The sequence below is a fragment of the Vigna unguiculata genome, chromosome 3, assembly GCF_004118075.2.
Source record: "Vigna unguiculata cultivar IT97K-499-35 chromosome 3, ASM411807v1, whole genome shotgun sequence".
In the NCBI taxonomy this organism is placed as follows: domain Eukaryota; kingdom Viridiplantae; phylum Streptophyta; class Magnoliopsida; order Fabales; family Fabaceae; genus Vigna; species Vigna unguiculata.
The window spans coordinates 57640387-57661004 of record NC_040281.1 but is presented as its reverse complement, the minus strand read 5'-3'; the positions used below and the strand labels follow the sequence as shown (position 1 = coordinate 57661004).

At 30.7% G+C, this 20618-nt stretch overlaps 3 protein-coding genes across 6 annotated transcripts; 1 reads left to right on the top strand and 2 right to left on the bottom strand.

Moving 5' to 3' along the window:
* Positions 1 to 1455: 1455 nt before the first annotated feature.
* LOC114176920 (putative leucine-rich repeat receptor-like serine/threonine-protein kinase At2g24130) lies at positions 1456 to 5005 on the top strand. The gene is made up of 2 exons (XM_028062123.1): positions 1456 to 4149; positions 4364 to 5005. The coding sequence occupies exons 1-2, from the start codon at positions 1623 to 1625 to the stop codon at positions 4759 to 4761; spliced, it is 2925 nt and encodes a 974-aa protein (XP_027917924.1). The 5' UTR covers positions 1456 to 1622; the 3' UTR covers positions 4762 to 5005.
* A 6105-nt stretch (positions 5006 to 11110) lies between these two features.
* On the bottom strand, positions 11111 to 14222 carry LOC114177210. 4 transcript variants are annotated; one of them, XM_028062474.1, is made up of 4 exons: positions 13525 to 13743; positions 13351 to 13403; positions 11790 to 13183; positions 11111 to 11396 (listed from the first exon to the last, which is right to left on the bottom strand). In XM_028062474.1, exons 3-4 carry the CDS (start codon positions 13134 to 13136, stop codon positions 11373 to 11375), a joined length of 1371 nt encoding a protein of 456 aa, XP_027918275.1. In that variant the 5' UTR covers positions 13137 to 13183; positions 13351 to 13403; positions 13525 to 13743; the 3' UTR covers positions 11111 to 11372. The 4 variants fall into 4 exon arrangements, with proteins under 4 accessions (XP_027918275.1, XP_027918274.1, XP_027918277.1 ...); XM_028062473.1 differs by lacking the exons at positions 13351 to 13403; positions 13525 to 13743 and adding an exon at positions 13762 to 14222; XM_028062476.1 differs by lacking the exon at positions 13351 to 13403.
* Positions 14223 to 16669: 2447 nt separating this feature from the next.
* LOC114176141 (calcineurin subunit B-like) lies at positions 16670 to 19570 on the bottom strand. The gene is made up of 6 exons (XM_028061077.1): positions 19284 to 19570; positions 19083 to 19207; positions 18917 to 19013; positions 18708 to 18817; positions 17556 to 17630; positions 16670 to 16937 (listed from the first exon to the last, which is right to left on the bottom strand). Exons 1-6 carry the CDS (start codon positions 19519 to 19521, stop codon positions 16887 to 16889), a joined length of 696 nt encoding a protein of 231 aa, XP_027916878.1. The 5' UTR covers positions 19522 to 19570; the 3' UTR covers positions 16670 to 16886.
* Positions 19571 to 20618: the final 1048 nt, after the last annotated feature.

Below are 20618 nucleotides of genomic sequence, written 5' to 3'. Positions count from 1 at the left end.
TGTTTAAATTTAATTTTGTGGTCTTTGAAAATATTTGCATCTTCCACTAATTCATATTTTTATAGTATTTATCACGCCATCTGGTTAAGCTTAATTCTTACTTTATGCTTTTTATTTTCTCATATTTATATTTCCTATTAGCTTTTGTTTTGAAGTTTATTACATATTTTACACAATAGTAGGAAGTTTTGCTCTAAAATGGTGTGAAAATAAATTTTTATAACATTTTATTGATATGTTTTTATAAAAAATAATTTAATTATTATAATGTTTAATTAGTAGTTTAACTTTTTATGTTTAGAAGTTTGATTTATTTTTTTCATTATATTTGTTTTTTACTCGATCCAATCTTAATATTTATTAAATAAATAATTTGAAAGGTGACCAAGTCTTAATCTAATAAAATATTTAATTAATAATGTTATCGTTATATTTTAGTTCATGATTAATTTTTTCTATATTTTTAAACAGGAACAATATAGTCTTTTTTGTGTTATCATTCTTAGGAAGTGATTGTGAATGAGTCCAAACCTCTTCTTTTCCATGTTCATTCCTTTTTTTTTTGCAACAAAATCTCATCAAGTTCACCTCGTTCGAATCAAAGATCACTTTTTTTAGATCCAACATCACATATTCAAGATTGTAAGAGGTGGACATATGAATCTTATTGTGACTTTTGAATTCTGTCCCATGATCCATGTAAAGAATATATAAACTCAATTGACTCAAAAGAAAAATTGAAAAAAAAATACAAGAACAAATTACTAATTAAGCATTTTATTATATTACATGATCACTTTGTATTAGACCGTATAATCACCTCAATGCTAATTTAAAGAAAAGACCAAAATTGACTCTATTTATCAGAAATTGTGACTCAATTGAGTAAAAAATAAATATACAAATAAAAATACTTACAAATATAAATACAAAGATCAAATTATCAATTAAATAATTATTAATATTAAATATTTTTTTGAAGAGATATTATTAACATGAGAGTAATGAAGAGAGGCAAGTCGCCGCGTCCCGCCACCTTTACCAGTTAATTGGCATTGCCATGGGAACTCTTCAACCATCGCAACAAATAAACAAATAACAGTGAAATCCAACGACGTATCGATGTATAACTGCAGCCAAAAAACACCAAATCAACATTGTCAGCACAGTCCCCACATGGCGTGCTATTAACCTAGCTTATCCTTTTAAACAGCACATAATCCACTACTTCAACTCAATCTAGCAACCAAAGCTGCATAACAGCATTTTTATATCATATCATATCTTCGGTACTAAAATATCAATGTTAGGCTTCTTCTGCTCACATGTACATCACTATTGCAAGACACCCCCTAACGTTGCTGGCGTGTCATTTCTTTATACGTCAGTTTCAAAGTCAAACATCGTAGGCACCAAACGTTCGTTTGCTACTTCAACGGCAATTAGGCACATGGTGTCACAATTTTTCCATCACTAATCCTCACTTTAAATTAAGTGCTCCCATTTTATTCAGACACGTTGAGCCTAGTTTGTCACCCCAAATATCTTTCTTTGGTTTTCAACGTTTTCTTCATTGTTTTTCCCTGTTAAGACAGAGACACGACAAGATAGTACTTTGATTCATGATGGGTTTCTTTAGATTAGCAGTGTTCCTATTTTTCTTTCTGGGCACTGTTCATTCTACAGTTCTTGGGAGAGAAAATGCCGGCATCGTGAATGGAAAAAAATCACTTATTTCGTTCATGTCAAGCATTGTTTCAGACCCTCAAAACGCTCTAGATAGTTGGAAATCACCCGGTGTTCATGTTTGTGATTGGTCGGGTGTGAGATGCAACAATGCAAGTGACATGATCGTAGAGGTTGATCTCAGTGGAAGGTCTCTAGGAGGCACTATTTCCCCTGCTCTTGCTAACATCTCTTCCTTGCAAATTCTTGATCTTTCTGGGAACTTTTTGGTGGGTCAGATTCCAAAAGAAATAGGCCATTTGGTTCATCTCAGACAACTCAGTTTGTCTGGGAATTTTCTTGAGGGTCGCATTCCATCCGAGTTTGGTTCACTTCACAACTTGGATTACCTTAACTTAGGAAGCAATCATCTTGAGGGAGAGATACCCTCATCTCTCTTCTGCAATAGTACTTCACTTGGTTATGTAGACCTCTCTAACAATTCCTTAGTTGGCCAAATCCCTTTGAACAAAGATTGCATCCTTAAAGAACTAAAGTTCCTGTTACTCTGGTCTAACAAACTTGTCGGAAAAGTTCCTTTAGCTCTTTCAAACTCCACCAAGCTAAAATGGCTTGATCTGGGGTTGAATATGCTGAGTGGAGAGCTTCCTTCTGAGATTGTAAGTAATTGGCCACAACTACAATTCCTCTACCTGTCATACAACAATTTTACAAGCCATGATGGTAATACCAACCTTGAACCTTTCTTTGCCTCCTTGGTGAATTTATCTCACTTTCAAGAACTTGAATTGGCGGGAAATAATCTTGGTGGAAAGCTTCCTCACAGTATTGGTGATCTTCCTACCAGCCTGCAACAACTCCACCTTGAAAAGAATCTCATATATGGCCCTATACCTCCTCAAATTGCCAACCTTGTCAACCTGAATTTCTTGAAGATGTCTAGTAACCTGTTAAATGGATCAATCCCTCCCAGCCTCGGCCATATGAATAGGCTAGAAAGAATTTACTTGTCAAATAATTCACTTTCTGGTGAGATTCCTTCAACCCTTGGTGGCATTCAGCATCTGGGGCTTCTAGACTTGTCAAGAAACAAGCTTTCTGGTCCAATACCAGACAGTTTTGCAAATCTCCCCCAGTTGAGAAGGCTTTTACTTTATGACAACCAGCTTTCTGGAACAATCCCACCAAGTCTGGGAAAATGTGTCAATTTGGAGATTTTAGACTTGTCTCACAACAACATAACTGGGTTGATTCCTGCAGAAGTTGCAGCCTTGAGTAGCTTGAAACTATACCTGAATTTATCAAACAATAACTTGCATGGGTCTTTACCACTAAAACTCAGCAAAATGGACATGGTTCTAGCTATTGATTTATCCATGAATAACCTCTCTGGCAGCATCCCTCCACAGTTGGAAAGTTGCATAGCACTGGAGTATCTCAACCTCTCTGGTAACTCCTTTGAAGGCCCTCTCCCTTATTCATTAGGCCAATTGCTTTATATTAGAGCACTTGACGTGTCTTCAAATCAGTTAACTGGGGCAATACCACAGTCCATGCAGTTGTCTCCCTCTCTGAAGGAACTTAATTTCTCTTTCAACAGATTCTCAGGGAAAGTGTCAAACAAGGGAGCATTTTCAAATCTCACCATAGACTCTTTCCTGGGAAACGGTGCTCTCTGTGGCCCGTTTAAAGGCATGCAACAATGTCACAAGAAATGTAGTTATCATTTGGTGTTCTTGTTAATTCCCGTGTCACTATTTGGCACCCCTCTCCTATGCATACTTTTTAGGTACCCAATAGTAATGAAGTCAAGAGTGAAAAAACGAATTTCAATTGTTAGCAGAGGTGATTTTGAGGATGTAGAAGAGGGAGCAAAAGAGGTAAAGTACCCAAGAATCACGTATGAACAACTTAAAGAAGCCACTGGAGGGTTCAGTGCTACAAGCTTAATTGGTTCAGGCCGGTTTGGACAAGTCTACGAAGGAATGCTCCAAGATAATACAAGGGTAGCTGTGAAGGTGTTGGACACAACACATGGTGAGATTTCAAGGAGCTTTAGAAGGGAATGTCAAATACTGAAAAAGATAAGGCACAGAAATTTAATAAGGATCATAACAATCTGTTGCAGGCCAGAATTTAATGCTCTTGTTTTTCCCTTGATGCCAAATGGTAGCCTCGAGAGTCACCTATATCCAAGCCAAAGATTGAATGTGGTTCAACTAGTAAGAATCTGCAGTGATGTAGCTGAGGGAATGGCCTATCTGCACCATTACTCTCCAGTGAAAGTAGTGCATTGTGATCTCAAGCCAAGCAATATACTCCTTGATCAAGATATGACAGCTTTGGTCACTGATTTTGGAATTTCAAGGCTTGTACAAAGTGACGAGAACACATCCACCACTACCTCATCTTTCAGTTCAACACATGCTTTGCTATGTGGGTCTGTTGGTTACATAGCTCCAGGTATGTACTTAAATTTTTCTGTACTTAAAAATAAGTATGATAATATCTTTTTGTTTGAAGTTACACATTAGATAAAACAATTTTATAGTATACAAGTGAAATAGAAACCTTACCCTACAAATCGTATTACAGGGTTAAGTTTGGTTTAAAGTTTACTTTTTAGTACTTTTATGTCTATTTAATGTTAGAAAATGTTTTGTATTCCATTACACAGAGTACGGAATGGGAAAAGATGCTTCAAGTGAGGGCGATGTTTACAGTTTTGGAGTGCTTGTGTTGGAGATGGTTTCAGGAAGACGCCCCACAGAAGTGGTGAGCCATGAAGGGTCAAGCTTGAGTGAGTGGCTTAAGAAACTATACACACAACCGCACCACCTTCAAAGCTTTGTTCAACAAACACTTCAAAGGTGTTATCCTTTTGGTGTGCCAAATCCTCAGAACAAAGTGTGGAGCGATGTTATTCTGGAACTCATTGAGCTGGGACTAATCTGCACTCAGCACAACCCTTCAACTAGACCAAGCATGCACGATATAGCACAAGAGATGGAGAGGTTAAAGGACTACCTCGCTAAGCCAACCTTCACCCGTCATTCAAGTCAATCCCAACATTAATTCTTTTTGCATCGAAGATAAAACAAAAGCACAAAAGATTAAGTAGTTCAAACATAAAATGTTCTTTAATGTGTGTTGTTATTTCTCCTAACACACTTGTTTTTTCTTTTTAGTTCTAGGTTAATCCCATTCAAACTATTGTGATTGCCATTAATTCAGTGAGTTTTTGTATATTGCGGAAATTGATCATGAAGTTTCTCGCTACATGATTGTTCCTACAATTTGTGAAGGCAAGTTTTGTTCTACTTGGTGATGTAAAGTTGAGTGAAACACGCGGGTCAATATTTCTATTCTTTTAGATTATCAAGTTGATATTAATTATATATGCATTTATCTTTCTGGCTATTTTTTATGTAGTTAATTAGTTATGAAGTGGACATTGATAAAGAAAAGAAAAGAAAAGAACTATACATGAATCCTATTCAGATTGCAGATATGATTTAACACTAGAAAATCACTTTGCCATGATTGTTTACGTCGGTAGGTCAAGTTGTCCTTCCCATGGTTGATTTTAATAAGGAAAAAATTCTTTGATACCGATAACTAACAATTTACTACAAAGATAAAATGGTTCTAATAAAAATGAATTTTTGTATTCGTAAAAAAAAAAAAGAAGGATAGTATCAGATTTTTTTATATCAAAATATCATTATCATTTTAATAAGGATGAAATAGTCTTGGTTTTTCCGATCTCGAATTTATAGCTTCTAAAACCTTTTTCTCCAAGAACGAGTCAGCATTGTTGATTGTGAAGAAAATAAAAACTTTTGGTATCTTTTATTCACCTATAAAATGAAGATGGGGTGAAGTATATGTGTAGAAAGAAGGAAAACTTGCCTCATATTATCTTCTATATTGAAAAATGAATTCTAACAACTTTGCATAAAGATTAAATATTAAGAAATACTTAATTTAAGATTTTTATTTTGATCCCAAAACTGTTGTTCAAACCATTGATCAGTCACAAAAAGTTAACATGAAGCGAAAAAACATCATTGTATAAGTTGAAACATCATCTATATATATATATTCACCATAATTTCATTCCTCAATGTATAAGTGGTTGTGTTCGAAAAAGTTTATGTTTGGCCGGCTACTACTCCACTTTTAGAACAGAATGTGGGGTCTTCGAAGAGGTTGTGTGCTATTTGTCAACCCTTCCATTACGTCACACCCGTCTCAATTTCTTGGAATCAATTATTAATTTAGCTTTTGAAATTTTATTAGAATAATAATATTTTGATAATTTTTTCTTTACAATTTGAGATATTATTATTGAATGATTTTGAAATATAGAGAAACAAGAAAATAAAAAAATGAAAAATTGCTTAAAAAATTTATGTGAGAAAGTTTGTACCTCACTTATATATTATGAATTTGTCTTATCAACACATCCCCTCACGTCGATGTATATACATTTCGTGCGTAGGACTAGAAATTAGTAGGTGGTCCGTTAGCGGTTCGATAGCGGATGGAACAGAATATCCAACAAAGTTCACTAGGATGACTCTAACTCTGATATCATGTTAGAAGTAGGTTTTAAGCCTAACTCAACCCCACAAAATCGGCTTATAAGGTGAGTTTGCACCTCACTTATATACTTTCCAACGGTTATCTCTAGTCGATGTGGGATTTCCAAGAGTTAAAAAATTATTTTTCTAATAATCAATTATATTGATGATTAAAATTGATAAATATTTCTTTTTTATATTGATAAGAAATCAATTAATTTTTGGAACTATAATATTAATAAAAATGTTTTTTAAAATTATTAAAACATCAAAAATAATCCCTAAACAATAAATTATAAAAGCATTTAGTATAAAGAAGAGTAATAACATAAACTAGTAACCTAATTCAAATATCTATATCCATTTGTTCACTTATAAAATCTTTTTAAACTAAGTGTTTTCTTATATATTTATATAAGACATATACAATTAATAGTATGATATTGCTAGACTCATGATATTTCTATGATATTTATAGTTAAGGGTAATAGATCTCCTTAATTTGAAGCATAAAGATTTTGGAAAGTCTAACTTGCTTAAAAAAAAAAATTACTGGAAGTTAAACATCTGATATTAATTCCGGTATCAATTACTGGATCAAGCAATTATGAATAGACTAAAAAGTATAATAAACAATCATTATTTCTACTTGAAAGTGTAACTGTCCTTCGTGGTGATTTAATTGTAACATGTGTAACTGACATATAAATCATAAAAAAATAGATTTTTTCTTATATATTCAGTAAGAGAAAGTCCAACTCACAAGGACAGTTCCGTATGTAATACGTACTCACATATACATAATATATTCCTGCATTTGGTAAAATACCACTATTAATCCTCTTAATGAGTCCTATTAATTGTCTTATTAAAAAAGTCACATTAGGTTTAGAGAAAGACCAGTATTACACTTCATTGTATAACTTAATGTAAAAATAATATACGATAAAAGATAGATGTTCAGGGATATTCAAAAAGAATTGTATACTTGAAATCAATGAATGATCTATTTGAAAAAGTTTGGAAAAATCTATAAGATAATATTGCTTGGTTATTCTGAAAAATGTATTTCACAGATATATTTTTACGTCTTGTATTCTATAATGGGATATAAGTTTTAGGAAAATTATATTTTGATTATATTTTTTAATTTCTATCATGAGGTGATTCAGTGTGGATCATTAATTCTTTAAAAAAAATAGAGAAGATAATGATACATTAATCAATGACTCACATTAAATGAGATAAAAGATGAAAGTCAAAAGATGAGAGTCATAATATTATTGTCCTAAATTTTATAAGAATAATCAATTTTATATTCTTATCGACAGATTCAGAAACCTTTTGATAAATAAGTGAATATTTAAATCCATCACAAATCATTTATTAACTAATCTAATCCTTCAGACCGTTCATAAAAAAATTCAAATTTATATATCATCCACAAAATTAATGTTTATGTACAATATAATTGATTCTAAACAAAAAAAAAAAATTTACATGATAATAACAAAATAAAAAAAATTTATATAATAAAATTATACAAAATACAACGTAACTTTCTCTACATGTAATCTATTTGTAATCGATGCGTATCACGCTCACGCATGCTTCTTCCATGGCCATTTCAGTGGTTTGTAACACCACCTCCCAAAAGGAAAATTGCCAATGAGATTTCCCTTTATTCACTTCATCATTAAGCTTTTTTTCACAATTTATTTCTTACAGAATAAATAAACTTATAAATTAGATCTGCACTTCAGTATAATTGTCTGAAAAAGATTTACTAGAAATATTTAATAACAATAAAACTTGAGCTAAATTTACATAAAAAAATAACAACTTTAACCCACAACCATCAAATAATAGATTTATAATTTCTTTTATATATTTTTGATTTCTTAACATTTAATAAAAATTAAAATTAATCCTTCAACGTAATTTTTATTTAATTTAATCTTTAATTTTTGAAATATATGAATTTAATCATTTTAATCAAAATTTATTAAATTTACTTGACGTCTCAAATGCTTTTGTAATATCATTTAGATTTTTTATATCGTTTAACTAATTTTAATTTTTAATAAAATATATTTAATCTTTTTTTTCTTCTTTATACACTGTCTTTCTCGGTACCCATAAAGACTCTTACTCATATTTTAATTCCCAATAATCAATAAACATTCCATAATTAATTGATACAGAATATCCAATAAAGTGAATTTAAAAATTTATAAAATAGTGCAGAGCCCTTTGATTGTGAAGTTGGATAAAATAAATATAGAGGGGTAGGTTCATGCACCAGTACATATAGGCCCTGAGTGGTCCTGTTGTTTATGCCACTGCAAAATCTTATCAATAGATTAGACTTAAGTTAGGCATCTATGCACATCATTAATTTATGTAAAACTATTATCTAACACCACACCACAACTACCAAAGTTAATTAAAGTACTAGTGTACTGTCAACTTAATTTGTTTAAGTGTTGAAACCATCATTAGTCAGATTTTAATTTTAATCTGTTGAAACTAATGGGTTGAAATTAATAATGATTAAACACTTTTAAAATCATATGTTATAGACACTATTCATGTACATACATTTTATTTTATTTTTAAAAAATTATCCGTTTACGAACAGTCACATGTAAGATAAAAAAAAGTTAATTTATTTTCATCCATTAAAATCTAATGAAAAATTTTATTTGTTTTACAAAAATATAATTCGATTTATTTCGATGGGATCACACTAGGACATATGTTGACACTTTAAAATTTATTAATCATTTATCATCATACAAAAATTTATTAAAATAAAAAAAGTAAAACATGAGAAATATAGAAATTACATTTCGTGAAACACGAAGATAAATTATGTCACTTATTAAAAAAATCTAAATAAATATAAGGAGATATCATTAAACATTGCTTTCGTGGAGATATTTAATCTATAAATAAAAACAACATTTAAAAATTAAAACTAAATTTTGAGAAAAAAATTAAAATTAAAATTCATAAAATAGATTTAAACATATATTTCTTAATTTTTTAAAAAGTTGATAAGGTATTTGACTATGAAAAATTAACTAGACTAATTTTTATTCATAAATACTAGCGAACACATATTTTTTAATTTTTAAAAAATTTAAGTTAAGATCAATAATAAATATATAATTAATTTTTAAAATAGTTGTTAAATGTAAAATTAAAAAAATAAGATATGTACAAAAAAAGTTTTTAAAATAATAGTTTAAAACAAAAGAGGTTTTTAGAATAATGGTTAAAAGTATATTATTTTTAAAATAATTAATTTTTAAATAATTAAGGATAAAACTGGTATTATGAAATGTGGACACAGAAGAGAGAATCTCTTTATATATTGTTATAAATTAATGAAATAACATATTGGATTTTGAGAAATAGTAAATAAATATTCATCATTTGTTAATTGATAAAATATTTTGTTTTACTTTTAGAAAATGAATCAAAATCTACTAAATCACCTCACTTTAGCAAATTATCCTTTACAAAATTTTGCTTACTCAGAGAACCTTTCTCGCAAGTTTAAATATATATTCTTTTGTGTTTGAGACATTAATTAAAAAAATGGAAACAAGTCAAGGATTTTGAAATGGAAACATCAGAGAAGAACAATACTTGAAAATTAGTCACCCTACCACACTTAAAAGAAAAAAAAACTATTGGGTGCAAGTGGGTTCACATAACAAAATATAGGACTGATGGGATTATTAGAAGGTATAAGATTAGGCTGAGGTTCACTCAAACTGAAAATGAGCAACAAAGAATTGAAATATTTACTAAGAATTGAAATAATTCATTAAAAAACAAAAATCTTCATATCTCAGTAAAAATACATTATACTTGCTACATGAAATAGGTAAAACAATTTGCATACCACCAAGTATACATGCTTGATCCAAATACAAAGTTGAGAAGTACAAAATATTAGACTTATTTATCTATCTTACATTAGATCAGATATTATTTTTGTTGTGAATATAGTCAATCAACTTCTTCAAGAGTACATCAATGAATCCAAACAAGATAATACATATTTTTCAATTCAATTATTTGCAAAAAAAATTTAAATCTTTAGTACAAAATTTGTTGTAGGTTGATTTGGATAATCACTTTAAGCTATGGAGAAGATAACAAAGGAGAAAACTATAGAACAAGACTCTATCAGGTTACCATTGTGACACGAGAATGGGAATCTTGTGTTTTTTTTTTTAGTTTATAGTATCAAAACTTCTACCATATTTAAGCATGATGTTATGTTTATTTTGGTATACTTTCCTTCAGCATCTCTGCTTTTATAAGTATCCTTTTAATCAAAGATCGTTTGAAGAAGAAAAATAACCCATCTTAAGGGGTTATCCTCCCAAATTATGAGAAAAAAGTAAAAAAAAAAAAAACAAACTAGTGAAAGTCGATAAAAAAAAATCAATCATAAATATAATTTCACATTCAAAAACTCCATCAAGCTATCTTGCTACAGAGACATTCCTAAAACCTCTCATTGTGAGGCAAATAAATATAATGCAAAAACATTGGTTGACATAAATTTAAAACGAAGCAAGACATAAGAATAACTAGCATATGATACAAGATATATATATATATATATATATATATATATATATATATATATTAATTAGTGAATTATAGTTGTGCTTATATTTCAACATATGAATTCGTAGCTATATGCTAAAAAGTTCAGCACAAGGTCAGAAACATTAGTATGATAATAGTTTTCTTTCTAATTGAATAAAAAAATGCAATGTAATGTGTTTTCTAATCAAAGAATCTATCAAAGCACTTGTATATTTAACTAAGTCATGTATATTGTTTGGGGAAAAACATAAGACACCATACTTAACAACAGAAGAGTGTCAAGTCACCATCACACCAGTCCCAATTGTAAAATAAGGAATTAGGAAAGTGTATTTACATTTCTCATAACTAATATTCAGCTTAGAATATCTGTTCTACCTATCCTCTCTCTGGACAAACCATACTTACACCTAATTTGCATCCAGTTAAGTGGTTCTCTGAGATGGCCATTCTGCATTTACTAGATCAAAGCCAGAAGTACACCATTGCCTGTTCATATAATGTTTTCAAAGGTCAAGAAGAACACAAATAATTCAAGAACAAAATCATCAAATGTAAAACATTATCAAATACCCTCTCAGCATAAGAGAATCAAAGAAAGGAGACATTTTACACCAATTTGGATTCTTTGCTGAGTTTTTCTATGTTGTTCATATGCTTATGCTGTGTCTTCAAAATACACTAATAGGTACTGATTTTTTATGTTTTAAAATATATTAAAAAGATTTTCAAAACACCAACATCTGTATATTTATAATGTTCAACGGAAGATAACACCCAAAAAACTTATCAGAGAATTTGGACTCCATTTTGCGGGCAACAAGCAACAGAAAGTTATTTTTTCTCAACAAGAAAAGGTAAAAGCATTAGAGTATAGATTACCTCTTGAATAGGATCCAAAGGATTATCCCTCTTAGGTGAGGGTTTTGGGGTTTTTGCTCTTCTCATCTCTGATTCCATTGATTTGAGTTGACTGCATATATCTTTCAACAACCTCAAATGCTCTTCCCCTTTCACTTTATTCATAATCTCTTTCATTGTATTGACTGTTTCCCTCTCAAGCTGATCAATTCTCTGATTCAACTTTTGAAACTCAGCTAGAGCATTGCATTCCACATCCGCCCCTTCCCTTTTCTGCCAAATAATGGCCTTCATGTCTTTCGGACTGTGCATTCTGCTCTCAAGATTTGCACTCAGCATGCTCTTTAGCTTGTCGAAATCATGTTTAACATGCGATCCAATGATTTCCTCAGACACCAGGTCTGGTTTTGTTAACCTGTTATCTGCATCTGAAATCCATTTCTCAAGTCTTCTTTTCTCAGGTGCACATGTTTGTGGAACTTCAAACACATCATGGATATTACTCGCGCACGAGGGATTAACAACATCCTCTCTGTCCTGTGTTTGATTTTCTTTACCTGAGCAACTAGTATCTGTTTGGTCTGAGGTTACCTTAATGTTTGCCTGTGAAAGTATTAAACCCGATCTCCCTCTTCTGCTCCTCAACGTGGTACATGGTTCTCCTTCTGACTCTTTACAATCTGAAATTACTTTCACCTTTTCATCTAACTTCATAATCTGGTTCCAGTACGCATCAAGACTTCCATCTGAATAATCTTCTGTTTTTCTTGGCAAATCCAAGCTTGGAGAAGTGGCTTCTTGGCCATCACTGTCCCCTATTCTAGGAAACATATCTGGAACAGGGCTAGGTGATCTTTCTCTTTTCCGAGCAGATTTCAAGTTATTCTTAAACGGAATAGGGGGCAATGAAGTTAGCCTTCTTACCGTGCTACTACTAGCTCGATCATTTTCTCCTTGTTCATTTGATGCACTTCTACTCAACAACAGTTCTTCAGTGAATTCAAGATCACTGGTACTGAAATCATATCCCAGGGTGAGAAGTTTGTTTCTGTAAGCCAATATCTGAAACTCAAGAGAAGCAATTTCCAATTCCTTCTGATACATAAGCTCTTCAAAAACTTCAAGAGTGGCCTCAGCATGACCTATCTTCTCCTCTGCCACTCTCTTGTAGTGACTCGCCTCCATCTTCACCGCAGCCTTCTCTCCCTGCAACCGCAGTATCATGTCCATGGCTTCACTGGCTGCAGTTGCAGACGCTTCTCTTTCCTTATCCAACTCTGCATACAGCTTCTGCAGAAGTTGCTGCTGGGCACGAAGCGTCTCCTTCATGACTGTTATATCACTCTCAGCCATGCTGCTTTCTACCATTTGATGCTTAAATCTTGAAGCAATCACCAATCACCAATCACTTTTTCCTGAACACACAACATAGCAATTTCAATTTCACTGCAAACACAGTACGAGAAAACAATGCTTGGATAGAATAAAATTCTATTTCTTTCCTAAGTCATCAATTTCATAATTAAATTAACATGATGGCTCTAAGGTACGCAAGCAAGGCAAAATATCATAAACACATAACCTAAAATTAAAATCAAGCTTTCAGAGTCCAATCCACGAGTTTGTCGCTCGGAACTATTTACCCTCATGCAAAAGAACACAACATTGATCAGAAAGCAAAACAAGGTTATATATCAGACGATCGCAACAAATTGAGGCATATAAAATCTATCTAAAACTAGGCAAAGTAGAAAACCTTAACAATCGGAGCTTTTCAATATTTTCTTTCGACAAAAATTCTTGAGAAAGCGAGGTTTACACAGGGACATATTGCACAACCGTAAAAATCACCACCACGCTTCTAACATATTTATATATTCCGAAACCAGCATGCACCTAACAATTTCATTTATTTATTTATTTATTTTCAAACCCTGTATTTCTTGTATAAAGATTGAAAAGGAAAGGCTGAAGAAAAAGAAAAGAATGAAACCTGTGTGTGTCTTGGGGGTTTGTTTGAGTTTTGCAGAGGAAAATGATGCAGTAAAAAGAGGAACCCTAATACGGTGGGAAAAAAACAGAGAGTGAGTTTCCTTATGATGTACAACAGTTACATTACAGACAAAATGGAGGTTCGTTAACGTTTTTGTCTTGACATCATTGTGTTGTTGCATTGCATTGCATCGTCGTCTCGTCGTAGGTCCCTTCTTGTTTTCTTTTCATAGGTAGTCCCTTCTTTTCGATTCTTTCTTTCTTTATTTATTTTCTGTTTGGTGTTTCAAAAAGTCGTTTCTTCATGCTTTCCAACGGCTACAATGAACCACAGCCACGACCACCTTATGATGATGTTTTGCATAATCAAATGTTCCAACACGCGCTTCCCTGCTTGCCTCCTCCTCATGCATCAAACAAAATCATTTGTTTCTATTTTAACTGTTAAATTTAATGGCAAATTATTACATTAAATTAGACTTTTATGTTTTATCTGCTTTTATTTTAACAGCTAAATCTGATAATAAATTACTGTGATTATTCAATTACGGTGAGATCTTAGTTAAACGGTTAAGTTAGTTGCGTAAAGTATTGGTATATAACAACTAAGTTTTTACTTCAATACGTATAGGTTAAACTTTACGAATCATAAACTTTGTGTGATTAATGAAATCTAGGTGTAGAATGTAACTACGGTGCATTAAAGAAGGCAAAGAATGATATTATAAATGATTAGATCACAAAACAAATCATGTTTAAATAGCTAATCTTTTAATAATTAATAACTAAATAATGCATGATTAGGTTTAGATTTATGTACTGGACTTATAAACTAACCTACTACTTTTGAAAAGGTATTATGAAAATTATTAAAAAAAGGTTTATTTATTGAACACTGATATTTTAACTACTAAATTTTAACAACTTTCTCTTACAATTTTTTAAGTAATTTTGGCATATTGAGAATGAAAAAATGAAAAACTAGTTAACCACTTAAAAGATGCCACCTAAGATTGTAAGAGAAAGTTGTCAAAATTTAGTAATCAAAAAATCATTTTATTCTATTCTATGTGCTTAAAGTTGTAAGTAGTGTTATAATGACAATTGCTCTTTTCTCTAAAGATGGACGAACTCACGAGATAAAGATATTTATATTACATTTTGGAGTTAAATTTTCTAAAATTTTCATTTTCAGTATACCCATTAAATAAGTATCTTTTTTTTTAGTTATGATAAATAAATATCTTACCAATTTTGTTTTGGTCCATTATATTTCTGTATGTTCATTTTATAAATATCAATATATACGTATATTTTTATTTTTTTCTGGTCAGGACGTATTACCAATATTTTTGGTTCTTTATTTTTCACAAATCACTACTCATAGTTTGTCATTTTTTCAGAGTCAAATATATTGAGAGAAATATTATTTACCCTCAGGCCTTGCAGACCCTTCAAACCCAAGCAACTGAAGAGTGACGATGAAAAAAAGAAAGAGCTTCTTCCCTCATATGCACGGATTGAATAAAAAATTCTTTTAAATAGTTTGATATTTTTTATTAAGCCAAGTTATAATAAGAAATAATTTGGTGTTATTACTTATTTGACTAAAAATATATTAAGCCAAAAACAGCGTTGTCCCGTGAAGAAGGAAAAAGGGATTTTTGTCAATATTGAAGGACTACTTGTTCAAAAACAGAAGAATAATAATATAAAGTAGGAGGCGAAGGAGATTAAAGAAAAAGCTAAATAATAATACCAATAAACGACAATGAACAATAGTAAACAGTTGCCAAATTTTAGATAGATTGGATCATTTTAAACTTTAGTATTTACTTCCGCTGCGCTTTGTAGTGTTAATTTGATAATAAATTTCAACCAACGATTTATATATATACCAGACAAACAGGACTTCTTTGGAACATTTTTCCTTCCTTAATAGAAAGGAAACAGGAGTTACACATATTCGGAAATCAAAATGTTTAATGCATTTACTTTGTATTTAATTCATAAAATATTATACCTATTAATGCTTTTGTTATTGTTAGGAATTCGTTAAAAGCACACCGATAAAAATAACTACCCTGTTAATATTGTGAAGCTGTCGAAAATTATGTAGCTTTAACTATGTTCTTATTTTACGAGCTCTGCATGTTTGCAACTACGACATTGATTATATAGTGAAGACTTGCACCGTTAAATTTATTCCGTATTTTCTTTTTTAAGTGTTTTAAGGATATTTTATGCAAATGCAATACTTTTATTTCAATAAAGTATATATAAGATTTCTTATTTTACTTTTTATTTCTATATTACAACAAATAATTAAACATTATGTGAATGATATAAGTGATAAAAATATAATTAGTGTCGTGTATTTTAAAAATACTAGTATAATTAGTGTCGTGGATTTGAAAAATACTAATTAAGAGATAGAAATCCTTGAGACATCTACTGTTAAGAAAATTAGAAATAGAAAAAGAGTACGAAGAAAGTGTCTATAATGAAGAATTAATTAAATTTTAAGTTTCTATTTTTCCTTAGAATTTTACTAAATTTTTTTATTTAATATTTAAAAATTTTATAATTTATAATTGATTTTCTATTGTTTATTTTTTACGTTAATTATTTCATTATTTTGATGACTTGTCTTTATGTATAAAAAATATAAAGTTTTATGATTAACATAAAATAATATTAAGTCCTAAAGAATTTAATAATATTTATTAGAAATTTGAAACTTGAAAGTTAATGTATATATAAATTGACAGAGGAACTTATTTTAAAAACCTAAGTCGTTCGTAACAAAATAAAATTTCCAAACATTAAAAACAATGGAGAAACTCAATTCTGATTCCTGAAAGCATTTTGTTAAAAATTGTATTATCTATAATTTTGCTTCGGAGTAATTAAACACTCAATAAATAATCTAATTACCCATTAAGATAAAGATCAAAATACCAGAACCAATAATGTCCGATATCAAACTCATAAAGTACTCATGATAGCTAGTTGTGTATATATATATATATATATATATATATATATATATATATATATATATATATATATATATATATATATATATATATATAAATTATGCTAGGCAATAGTGCTATCCTCTCTCTAATCCACCGGAATCTCTACTTCCATCTTCAAACCCGAATTGCCAAGAATCTATCAGCAAAAGGGATGATGGTCAAGCATTTCCATAAGAAAGGTAGCACAGTAACAAATGTCAAACTAAGAGAAGTTTTCAGTATGCACGGTGTAAAACCAGAATGGTTATGAGGATTTAAGATCCTCAAGCAATCATGAGCTAGAATTCTGTTGTATGACCCTTAGAGAGTCATGAGTATGAAAATGCAATATTAATCGCAACCTATGAACCAAATGAAGATAATTACGTTGGTTTAACATATTGGCAGGTGAAAGTAAGAGACCTTTACCACTGCAAGCTAATATATATGCATCATATGGGCAACTGTGCCTTCTAATTTACAGATAAATCAATAAAATAGAACTCTCATTTGACATTATCAATTCATCATTGCATTGTTACTTTATTTCCTTCTTTACATCTATGTTCAGGCCCTATCCAGCGTTAAAATCATATTCTGGTAAACTTTCCGTATCTTGGAAGTTAATGGTAAGATCATAATAGATATGAAGGAGAAACACCAAAAATAATAGAAGACTCAATGCACTATCACTTAGTGTGTACTTTCCTTTTAAAAAGATTGTATAAACTAAACTTAAGATTTCTAGAGAAGCAAGTCATGCAAATTTCAGTACCTTCACGAAGTCAGACAAGACTAATGAAGAATCCTTTGCATACCCAGCTTCCTCAAGGACCTGTGTCAGAACTTCCTGCATATACAAAAGGAAAGAGGATGCATTATGCTGTTATATTATAAGCAGATCACATCATCCTTTTATATATTTGGCAACTGAGATATTACAGAACATACATGGATTATACACTTCATATAAATACTTTTCTTGGTTAATAAAGGATTGTGCTTCTATGTTTTTTATAAAAGAATGATAAAGATGTTTTCACCTGGTAACATATAGACAGATACAACATGGAAGCTAGGAAACACTCTTCTCATTTCATCTTAAAAGGATTAAAAGTGCAATTAGAGCTACAAGTTGAGAGCCTTGTAAAAGATAACAAGTTTTCAAAGACAGGTTTATCTCATCTCTTAGTTACATATTGTCTTTTGCTTAGTTTCCGGCTTACGTGGCTCATACTCTTATATACAAGGAATACTGTCATTGGTACTTCTAAATTCTAATTACTTGAAACATCCAATTCCAAAACTTTATTTCAAAGGAACAAAGGTGAGAAGTAACCGGTAATGTGTTTCCCCTGATGTTATGTGGGCCAGAATAATAATCGAACAAAAACATTGGTTTGATAGATAACCAGAAAGTTGACAGTGAAAGGCCAATACCTCTATGATTTGCGAAATGTTTTCACGACACATTAATACACACAATTACAGAAGTATGACGTTTTGTTTTTGATTTCCTATACAATCTTTAACACTGGAAAATAAAAGAGCAAATAGCATCATCTTTAGGGACATTTTGCTGTGTTATTTATATTACAAACGGTCATACATAATAAATTTATTGATTTGTACATTTAAAAGGTTTTTTTGTTTATAAGAATGCAAAACAAGCCCTGAAAAGTTTATAACTCAATCAACACTCCCTAATACTATTTTAAAAAGTCATATGAATAAGAATTTGTAATTGGTAGTAAAGCACTTTCTATACTCTAAGTGCATAAAAACTAAAGTGAAAGCAACTTCGTAATTACTGGTAAAACCAAGTTTTTGTCAAACAAACCAAGCAATAAATTGCAGTGTACTACATGGAAAGAAGAAAAGAAAAACCGAACAGCATCAGCAAAAGGCAGCAAAAGAATAAAGTGACCTCTCTCTGTTGCTCGAACATGAAGGATCCTGACAAATCCCTCAAAGCCCTGAGCATGTCATGGAAGGTCACTTTTCCATTGCAATCGGTATCATACACCTTGAAAATGACTGCGAAATGAAGAAGCAAAATTAAAACAATGATGCGATTTATCTGTCTTCGATTGAACAAAGAGAAAATAAATCGATAATTTTCATATTATAACTTACATAAAATTTTTTGGTGAAGAGTGGCGCGGGGACTGAAGGCAGACAAGAAGGCCACGAATTCCTTGAAGTTCAATCCGTCCAGCATCCTCAACAAACTCTGCAATGTTATCAATGTCAAGACCTCAATTGAATTGAATGGAAATTGAATCGAGAGAAAGAGAGAGACCTGAGAGAGAGGATTAACGGCGAATTCGGGAATGGAGAGGAATTCATCGGAAGAGATGAAACCGCAGTTGTTGCGATCGAGTTGACAGAAACGTTGGTACAGAGAAACAATCTCCTGCTGCGTAACTACACACGCACACGCGAAAATCAAAGACACGTAAATGAAATTAAAAAATTGAAGGATTTGGAGGTAGTTAGTTACAAGCGTGTTGGCAGTGTTGCTGAACCTCTTCGATGTCGTATTGGGTGAGCATGGAAGATGTGTTGCCCATGGCTTCTTGCGAAAAAACGTGTGTCTGTGAGAGAGAGAAAGAGAGAAGAAATGAGCACTGCATCGTCATTTCCCAACTGCTCCCAACTACTTTCTTCTGCGACGCATCAATGAATTTGAAAAGGTCTATTTTCGCCATGTGGAAGCCTAACACCTCCACACTCAACATTTTCTCCCTTTTTCTCCACTGTATCAAACTCCACCTTTATTCACTTAAATCTTACCAGGTCTTTCTTACGATCAATTCTTATTAGATTTTTCAGAATCAAATTTTTTATTTTTTATATTTGGTTTTATTTTTGAAAATTTTAAAATAGTAATAATGATAATGTTCTCTGAAAATAATTTGTCGCTATATTTTCCCACACAATTATTTTAATTAGAGAGGGATGTGAATAGGTGATCTAACGCACAGTTAGGTCTATGGTTCAGTATTTAGGTTTCGACCTTCTTCATCATTTATTTAACTTTTTTTTTTTAAATTAAGCATGTTAAGATAAATTAAAGTATCAATTATTTTAAACTCACGCTTATTTGACTCGGTATATTTAACCCCAAAATGAATGAGTTGGTTGAGTGGATTAACATGGTATTCGATGAACTATTTTCTCTTTTAAATCTTACATATTATATTATTTTGTAGTTAAATTAGCTAATTCAAATAATCACTATTTACTTTTTTTTATTAGTATATATATCAGCATATTCATTTGTGAAAAACATTTATTTTACATTGATATATAAAATTAGTTTTCGTGCAAAAATTAGTTTAATTAGTTTTTTTATTTTACATTTATTTTACATTGATATATAAAATTATTTTACATTTATGGTAAACAAAAATTGCATGATAATATTATAGTAAGTGTAATTAGTTATGCACTTAAACGATGTTACTTATGCACAAATGATCATATTATATTGTTTAATGTGTGCAGAGATATAATTGTTTCTTATTGACTTTTTACGTTCATCCTTTTAAACCTCATCTATTCTTAAATTTGTCCCTTAATTAAATTTAAAAGATTTATGGATAGGTCTCTTATAATTTAAAAATTTGGAGAAAAGTTTATGATAAATTCAAAATATTTACAAATAGATACATTTTAAATTAAAAAACTTTGTCAGTAATTTTTGATAAATTTAAAAATTTTGTAGGTAGGTCTCTAATAAATTTAAAAATTTAATAATAAATTTAAAAATTTTGTAGGCAGGTCCCTGATAAATTTAAAATTTTGAAAATAGGTCTCTAATAAATTTAAAAAC

Bases quoted from the DNA above. Each gene is read 5' to 3' on its own strand.
- LOC114176141 (XM_028061077.1), bottom strand. From the start codon at position 19,521: ATGTTGAGTGTGGAGGTGTTAGGCTTCCACATGGCGAAAATAGACCTT. The intron at 17,631-18,707 runs GTCACTTTATTC...TTGTATATGCAG, and splicing joins TGTTCGAGCAACAGAGAGAG to GAAGTTCTGACACAGGTCCT. The intron at 16,938-17,555 runs GTACTGAAATTT...TTTTGCTGATAG, and splicing joins TCTTGTCTGACTTCGTGAAG to ATTCTTGGCAATTCGGGTTT.
- LOC114177210 (XM_028062473.1), bottom strand. From the start codon at position 13,136: ATGGTAGAAAGCAGCATGGCTGAGAGTGATATAACAGTCATGAAGGAG. The intron at 11,397-11,789 runs GTAATCTATACT...TTATATGAACAG, and splicing joins CTTTGGATCCTATTCAAGAG to GCAATGGTGTACTTCTGGCT.
- LOC114176920 (XM_028062123.1), top strand. From the start codon at position 1,623: ATGATGGGTTTCTTTAGATTAGCAGTGTTCCTATTTTTCTTTCTGGGC. The intron at 4,150-4,363 runs GTATGTACTTAA...TCCATTACACAG, and splicing joins TGTTGGTTACATAGCTCCAG to AGTACGGAATGGGAAAAGAT.